General features: G+C 33.3%; 1 protein-coding gene across 1 annotated transcript; it reads right to left on the reverse strand.

Annotated features, from left to right (window-relative positions):
• Positions 1-1,317: 1,317 nt before the first annotated feature.
• On the reverse strand, positions 1,318-8,218 carry CHIC2 (Cysteine-rich hydrophobic domain-containing protein 2). The gene is made up of 3 exons (XM_012944161.3): positions 8,104-8,218; positions 3,294-3,624; positions 1,318-2,431 (listed from the first exon to the last, which is right to left on the reverse strand). The coding sequence occupies exons 1-3, from the start codon at positions 8,205-8,207 to the stop codon at positions 2,381-2,383; spliced, it is 486 nt and encodes a 161-aa protein (XP_012799615.1). The 5' UTR covers positions 8,208-8,218; the 3' UTR covers positions 1,318-2,380.
• Between the last annotated feature and the right edge of the window lie 780 nt (positions 8,219-8,998).

Genomic DNA, 8,998 nt, shown 5'->3' on the forward strand with positions numbered 1-8,998 from the left:
ACAGTTATTTGTGTTGTTACGTAGTGTTTCATCAATACACTGTGATAATTGTCCCTCACGGAAAATATATCCCAGTCTACTCAGATGACTCTTAGTGAAATCTAACTAAAACTTAGACAATTTTCAGTAAGATTTCAAAGCAATCATGAATGGTAGTCTGATTGATTTTGATGACAAGACTATATAGGAGAGCTTGCATTAGACAGCACGAATACGATTGTTTATTCAGCTACTTGTCTCTCATTGAAATCCCTGGAATATCAGAAGATAAAAACGAGTCTGTTTGTGGAAAATTAGTTAGCAAAATTAGATCTTCATATAATTAACCTAAGATAATTGAGAAAAGGGTGAAGTACATACATTAGCTAGTCCAACAACAGGATAAATTCAGTTTGTCGGTCATATGCAACACAGAACATGACACATAAGTGAATCGGTTAAATTTGCTACATCACGTCAGCAAAGCGAGATGTTGAAATAGTATAATTAGAAATGGTACTATTGGCAACATAAAAGATTAGCCATAGAGGGTATGACTCGAGAAAATATGAATTAGAAATTTATCATGGATAATTATGTAGCTTTTGATCTAAGTAAAGACAGTGAATACGTCTGAACCAGTGTAACTGATTCTGATCAATGTTGTCATCAATGTCTTTAATCAGTGGTTATGATGAATACACGGAACCCAAGCAGGTAATATGTACCTGTTTACAATAAATTCATGGACTGATGCTATATTTTGATTAGTCCGTCACTAGCTTTCTTCCAACTTACTCCTACATCACCCGTCGAGGTAGGCAGTGGTTGGGCATACGAAATGTACGTCCCAACTTTCTCAATAGAAGATTAGCGACTTCATTAAATGATTTGCCAACCTTACCTAGGGTCAAGTCTAATCTCGGTATTGTTCACTTTGTGGGACTAATATACGCAACCAATGCACCAAAGGTATCTATGATTATCTATGAATATTCTATATTTCTAAACAGCACGTTTTTCATCCACAAAGTACAGCAGGGGAACAGGAAAAGCTACCCAAGAAGAATATTATTTTGACCGTACAGCAGCAAAAATCCAATTTTTTGTGTTCATTCTACTAGATTATTCAGCAGTCTAAATTTCTATTAGTTAATGAAGTCACTTCCTACTAAATGAATGACTACTATTAGGATAACTTAAAAGATATGCTTGACTAAGTAATTTATCCACTACCACCATATACGTCGACTCAACAAATAGTGATGTAAAAACAGGGAGCTGACAGCAATTCTCCTACAGCAAGAAATAAAAAGATTTACTGAATTTAAGATAATACTTTTGATATAATTGATGTACAGCAGGGTTTATTTACAAGGAAGTGAATAATTCTAAAATATCATTACTATCATAAACATAACTGTTACTCATGAAAATTTGTTATAATATCATAAAAATAACAGAAAAAGTAAGATAAGTGGTTTACATGTGTATAAATATTGAAAACACGTAAACCAATACAATTTTACACGAAACTACAAACAATTGGAGTATGCAAAACTAAACGTAACTTTTTTCCTAAAGAAAAATAAACAGATTGGATTAAGGATGAAAAACTGAAATATAAATCACTTAAGAAATGATGCTTTGGTTAAATAGTATACGGCTAGGATATTATTCAACAGTATTTGGATGAATGACACTTAAATTTTATCATCTTCAAAACTAAACTTACCAGTATACAACGTATCCAAAGCCACATAGAAATGCATGTGATGTATTGAAGAGTAGTCAAATTAAGTAATGTAGGAGAAACTAGAGAAAGTGAAAAATGTTGGTATTGCCTCAAAAAAAAAGATAACAATATCCCAGTGGTCATATATAACAAGGGGAAAAGAGGAGTTAAAAATTAAATTTACTATCATTAAATACTATTGAGAGTAATAATAACAATGATAGAAAAATAAATGGTACATGTACAAAAATAATGAAATTGAAATAATACAACTATTGAAGAATGAAACAACATTATATATATATATATATATATATATATATATATATATATATATATATATATATCCAAATGGATAGTGAACAGTATATTTCACAACAAACTGTTCAGATCTACTAGGTAAGTTAAAACCTACAGTTTAAACATAGCGTTATTGAATTCGTGTATACATTCGAACGGTTCAATATGATATTGTTTATGATAATCAGCTGAACATAGGACTAGTAATATTGATAAGAAAAACTCAACATTTTGGCATGAAAATAAGGAAGATATATCACTACAAAAATAAAATTACTGAACATTTTTCATGGAAATTGGAATGAAAGTAAAAATTCCTCAGAAATGATAATGATGCCCGTTTTTTGTCTCAATTTTGTGAAAAGTTCAATCAGGAAAATATATACACGCTTTTGGCAATTGATCTATTCGAAGAACCTAATGGAAAAAGTTAAAAATGAACATATTCAAGTGAAATATCAAAAAAGTAGAGTGATTGAGAAAGTTATTTCATATCACTATCAGTGTTATATAAACCGAGAGTCAACTAGAGTAATGCTATAAATTAAGATAATGTTAATTAATTCTTCCTAACACGCAAAGTTTAAGTCACACTTTAGATGATCAAACTACATTTTAAATACGAGGAACACTGAGATTTATTCACTCAATTATTAGCACGTGGTCTATTTGAATCTGTTACACGTTAAATAACTATGTTATTGTTTACACTTTGACATCAAGTTTGTTGTGACCGGCTAATTTATTCGTCAATCGAAATACGACTCATACAATCTTAGTAACGTACTAAACCAATGAAGTTCGACCGGTATGAACAGCCTAGATTTTTTATTGGTCCTTTTTCCTCCTAGCCCTTCCACTTAAGTTCAGAACGCCAATAGCAGCTTCCACTATGCGAATTATTTATTTCAAACATACTTGGTTTATATACCAGCCAAACGGACTGCATCATACCATAAAATAGGAAATAACATTTATACAAGATCAACCCAAAAAGTGACTGTGAACGTGGGAGACAGCAATCAATAAACTGAGTATAATTTAAGAATAATAAGTCGTATCATAATAGTCTATAAATCAAAATAAAGCTTATAATAAAAGGAGTACAGCTACACACAATCTAGTTACTGAATATTTATACAATATATATAATATCAGTCCATTAATAGTTCTCAGAAGTTACCCGTAATTTAATCTTCACTAGGACATAACAAAGTTTATTTCAGGAATACAATACATCATATATAATTCACGATTAAAAAAAGCTTTGGAAACATACGTATTCCATCAGTGTTGTTGTTTCGGAAGACCGCTGTTTGACCAAAGACAAACGTAAACCAATATTACAATACAATCGAATATTTTCAGCTTCCAGTATTTTTTGTAGATCTCTTTTGGTTCGTCTGCTTAAATGAATTACTGGCCATAGTGAGCAGCCAGCTGTACAACAACAACACAATAACCCACAAATAAACCATCTAACATGACTAGGTAGTGAATTCTCCAAGCGCTCATTTATTTTGCGTATACTTTCCTCAAATTCTTCAGGTGCTAGTTTACCATGTAATTCATTAGGGAATTCTTCCTTGAATTTATTGTTCATACCAAAGCTAACATTTTAATTAAAGAAAGTGAAATGCATTATATAATTTTATATGTGAATGTTATGAGTAAGTAAATTAACATGGGTTTATCAAGAAAGTTATGAACCATGTCTAGATTTTGCTGCTTACAACTTGGATAAATGAATCTCTGTTGAAGCTAACTAAAAAGAATAAACTACCGAATAACAGATTAACATTACAAACTATATCATATAGGTAAATTTTAATTTTAAACACCTGATTTATTGTAATATCAATAGAAAATATACAGTAAAAACGCGGACGTGGCTTCACAAACAAAAATAGTGACAACAAAAGTGTATGTTGGAAAGCTACGCAGATGAAAATATAAGATAGTCCTATCTACTAATTAATAATCATTGATTTTGCTCAATAAAAATATACATAAAATATCCTGTGAGCAATAAAAGGTAAGTTAAGACTCAGTATTAGTGACTATTGATGAATTGATTCTTGTCAGGCAATAACTATCTTACTTATTTTGAAAATCTAAAAAAAAAAACAATGGGATGCTGTATACGCTTGTAGAACCAAGTTGTTCAGCTCAATTATCACAAAAAACCACGTTGAATTTTACACATATTGGAAGTTGGCCAACAGCATTATTGTGAGAACGAAAGGAAGTTGATACCACTCTAAGTACACCGACTTCAGTATACAAAATTGTAAATTTCCCTGTAACTTACATAAGAAAATTCTTATTCGTATACCGTAATCTTCACGTCATTTGTGAGATTTGATGAAATTTATTATTTTAAACATTTCTAAAAGTTGTAGAACTTTCAGGTCAAACAGTGATGCTGTAAAATCAGCCAGTTACAATGTAAAGCCTGGTACGTATATACATCAGTTCAATTTACCAAAGAGGAAATTTTCAAGTCAAATCCTATAATAGTAGAGGTAGTGGCAGTACCAGCAGTGATTGGCATCAAACGATGCAAGGAATTCAGAAGTTCGGGATTGTGAGGAAGACAAAGAATGGATACACCTGTTATTCCAAAAGACTTTGAGCCGTGCCATCCGAAGTCTCTAACCATTGGTTAAAATAATCACACAGACCACAATCAGGCAGTCTACACCTATTTTGAACATGTTCCAAAAAGTCTTAGAACAAGAGAAAGAACGACTTTAAACAGTGTGACTATCAAACATTTCTTGGATGCAAGACATCAGGTCGATATCTTGCAATCTTTCAAGGTGATTAATAGACAGTCAAGTCTCAGTTTTCCGAAGTTTGCTGAAGCAGTTGCCATCAGGCGTCGAAAATCTGACTTGTGTTCCAAGGATATCCATTAACCTTTCCTTGCCTTAGTGACAAATGTTCCTTCACTGTATCTTCAATAATATTTCTTCAATTCTTTACTTCATTTAGTTACACCATCACGTCTTTTCATTTCGACTATCTTCTAGGTTAGTAATCTTATTCTATTAACTGAGTTTTACTCATTATGTAATCACTTGTTTTTAGCCCTTCAAACTCTTGTTACAAACAATTTTGTATAATGTTCTTCCACATAAGGTATATATTAACAATATTCCGTCTATTAAATTTATTTACACCCCTGCTATACTACACTGATGAGTTTTCAAAACAACTTCCAACTAACATCTGTTGTGTAAGTGATTTAAAACCATTTTGTAATTACGATTTTAAACACAGCTTGTAAGCAGCTGACAATAACCAAACGAAATAAAATGAATTAATTCTATTCTGCTAGAATCTTTGTTCTTGCTTCCTACACTTTTGGACAGCTCAGTTTAATTGACAGTGACTTCATGGACTGATGTTATGTAGTGAAGTCATATGACAATGAAAAGTAATAATTCCAGTGTTTGTAAATTATTGAAATCTACACATTCACTAATTACCTAGCGTCTTTATCATATGATTCAGATGTCAAAGTGTAGAACAGCTAGATGCATTGGTCGTTTCACTCGTTTATTCAAATTACTCTATAAAGTTGAGATATGGTCAACATCAAAATGTAAACATGTTTACACAGTGAAGTTACTGATATCGGTAATCTATGCCTACTTCACACTAACTGTAATGATGACTACAGATCGAACAATAGATCGGTAGTCTTGAAATCAAATATGTTGCTTCACATCAAATACATAAACAGATTGGATGAATAAGTTGTTCAAGTAAAAGCCCAATGAAGTTTTCCCTTTAGACAATGAAGATGACGAGTAATAGTCAGTAAGTAAATCGAAATCACTAAAAGCGAGTGTTACTTACGACACAATACTGCTATTCCAACCATTACTGAACTTAATTACTTGGGTGGCACACATCTATCTCGGTTCAATTTACCTTGTTTAAACTGGAGAACGAGCCACAGAAAAAGAAACGATATTGCGTTGAAGATATGGAAGGGAGAATATGAAATAAAAGGAACACGAAATATTGAAGGATACAGTTCAAAGAGAAAACAAGATGGAGAAAGATTACGTTCAGACTGACAGTCAGTAACAATTGTTATTGCCTGTGTAGATAAGCTCATTAAGGGTCTATTTTAGGTGCAGTAGAAGCTGAAAAACTACAGAAAAGTGTAGTCAGATCCAAACCGACTTAACGACAAGCAAAAATTAACTATCTCCTAGCAAATAAATAGAGAGTCGTTAATTTCCATAGACTACGCTAAATGCCCTTTCTTAGATGTGGTTCATCTATACTGATTGACTGGAGGCTTACCTTGCTCTCATTTCCATGAAAATGGAATTTTTTGTAACTTGATTCAATTGGAGTCTTGTTTAGTGAGAAATACTGGCAAGACGATTAACAGGATATTTAGAAAAGAGGTTCGCGATTCCCTGAGATTATAGATGAAAAACGCCAGTTGAGACATTTGACAAGAAAAGATTCAGCGAAGATATCTTTCAGCGCATTTACTCTCAAGACTGCACATTTACAAATACTACGTTCTCACATCATCAGAACCTTAATAGGAATAACATTTTTCATGTTTTGCCTACTTCGTTCCTCTTTACTTCAACGAAATTTTTGTCGTTACTAACGAATATATTTTTGGTAATCATTGTGAGAAAAGAAGTATGTATTTGAGACTATACAACTTCCAGAAGAAATTCGTAGAAAACAGATCTCTTTAATAAGATCAGTCAAGCATGGTAAAACGGGTGAATCAAATTATAGATATTTCGTATGATACCGACTCAGAATTCTTGTTTCTGGGAGTTTTCGATTAGTAATTTTACTCAATACTTTATGACAAGTAGTAACTTCGTTCCACTACAAGGTAACCGATTTATGATCTACTGGTAAAATTTGCATTCTTGCCCATGACTTCAATGGCGACTTCACTAACTTTGATAACGCGACCGCTGAAAGATGAAGACTGAGTGAATTTGTGATTTGTTAGAGCTTTATTTAAAACATCAGAAGCTAGACAAAGGTCACAACTACCTTGATTATCCAGACGTACAAGAGTATATAAGTAGAATACAGGACCACAACACATCATAATCTGTGACTAACAATTGACACATGACTAGGATAAGTTCGAAAAATAACTGAGCAGCTAATTTATGTTTAATTGAATTTTATCCTGCAACTGGCGAAATCTATTAAAAATTAACAGGTCAAAAAAGAACGTACTATAACTGTGTAGAAACACAATAAAATTTCAGCTTGACCAATACATTAAAAATACATAAAATGTTTTACAGAAGAATAGTAATTCAAGTTTTGGGGAAGATTGTCTCCACATTTACCGACATCTGATCGCGTGATGCTAACGGTCAGAAGTATTCAATGATAGAATGTAAAGTTGAGGGGATTGGAGAACTCCGATTACTGTCAAGTCCTGCTCAAACCAGTGGCAGCAGCTACAGAGAACATTTCATTAGATCACGTGTTGGGTCAGAATAAATATACAATCAGTTTATTCGTATAGGCTTCCTAACTTGTGAATTTTAGGAACAAACAACTCTTTGCTCAGGGTGTTGGTGTGGTGAAGTTAATTGAATTGCTACTTAAAACTCCCCATTCATCTTTCGCGACGTACTGCTTTTCTGTTAGTTATTTACTGCTGTAATCCTGTTAGGACACTAAGCAATTCAGATCGAAAATTGACAACACTTTCAAAACTGAATAGTTTGATAAAAATTTGGGGAAAATTACACCTGTTGATTGAAGCTCTCTGAAAACACGGAGGGGTCATTCGATTACTGTACTTGTAAGGCTTCATGAAAATTTATAACTATACATACTAAGAGTCAACTTATTAATATTATTATCTCGAAAATAGACACTAGCAAGCATGCAATACAAATGTCCACTGCAGATGTGAGGAGAATTCTGAGTGAATGGAATTTTAGAACTAAAGTAAATAATATTCAGACTAAACCAATGAAGCTTTACTGGCCAGGCAAAAGAAACTTTAGTTTTGGGGCTATTCACAAACTACTACAAATGCTGAACTTTCCGAAAAGGTGACTCACATTGTTACATCCCCACATCCTTTTATCAAAACGGGCTCACGGGGTCTCTCATATTGTCCGGAAGAAACATAATTAAGAAAATCTATTTCATCCGTATCGTCCATTCTCACATGACCCGGCGTATTCAGAGGGCTTCGAAATCCAATATTTTACGCTTTGACCGTCAAATTTGTGAACAAACCTTCCAGTGAATTAGGGATTTCTAGCATTTAATTTCAGCATAGTGAGTGACCAAACTTACGTTATTTCATTGACCAATGAAGATCAATGCATTCTTCTTAATCTGTTTGTAATGGTGCGTTGTATTATTAACGCCAGTGTAGCACGCACTGTTATGGGGTGAGTTAAACACTCGATTGTGAATCATAGAAAAGGAAAATCTCCTTCGAAACAAACCAAGTGTGAAATACAGCTGGGTAATAGTGGTCAGTATTCTAAAATGGATCTTGGAGAACCGGACAAAACCGTCAGCGTTTCATGTGGTCTCGATGTGGCTGAATTGAGTGACGGAAAATGGGCGGTTGTGTCATAATCAGCACCTGTTCGGTTGAACGATGATTAGTCAGACTCCATCCTGAGCCACAGAATACATTGGTAAAGGATTAAGTTGAGACTAGACTTAACCCTAGCATAGCTGGGAAAATCTTTATCTCATCGAATATTATTACAGGTATTTTACGACGATGAAACAACCATGATTCAAAACGGATCGAGAAACTTCTTAGATGTCGAAGAAAGCATTGCAGTGTGTTTACTTTTACATTATGTGAACATCACAGATCTACCCATTGCAAGGCTAGGAGTGCTTGAAAAGCGTTAGTAAGTAAGGCTGGGCATGGTTCGGAAAGATTGTTCTTGTATATCAAGAAGCAGATAGAGATAATTGATGGAATCT

Source organism: Schistosoma haematobium, chromosome 4, assembly GCF_000699445.3.
Source record: "Schistosoma haematobium chromosome 4, whole genome shotgun sequence".
Classification (NCBI taxonomy): Eukaryota; Metazoa; Platyhelminthes; class Trematoda; order Strigeidida; family Schistosomatidae; genus Schistosoma; species Schistosoma haematobium.

Coding starts and splice junctions, on each gene's coding strand:
- CHIC2 (XM_012944161.3), bottom strand. CDS start 8,207: ATGGACGATACGGATGAAATAGATTTTCTTAATTATGTTTCTTCCGGA. Junction 3,625..8,103: donor GGATGTGGGGATGTAACAAT/GTGAGTCACCTT, acceptor TTAAAATGTTAG/CTTTGGTATGAACAATAAAT. Junction 2,432..3,293: donor CAACAACACTGATGGAATAC/GTATGTTTCCAA, acceptor TTTTTCCATTAG/GTTCTTCGAATAGATCAATT.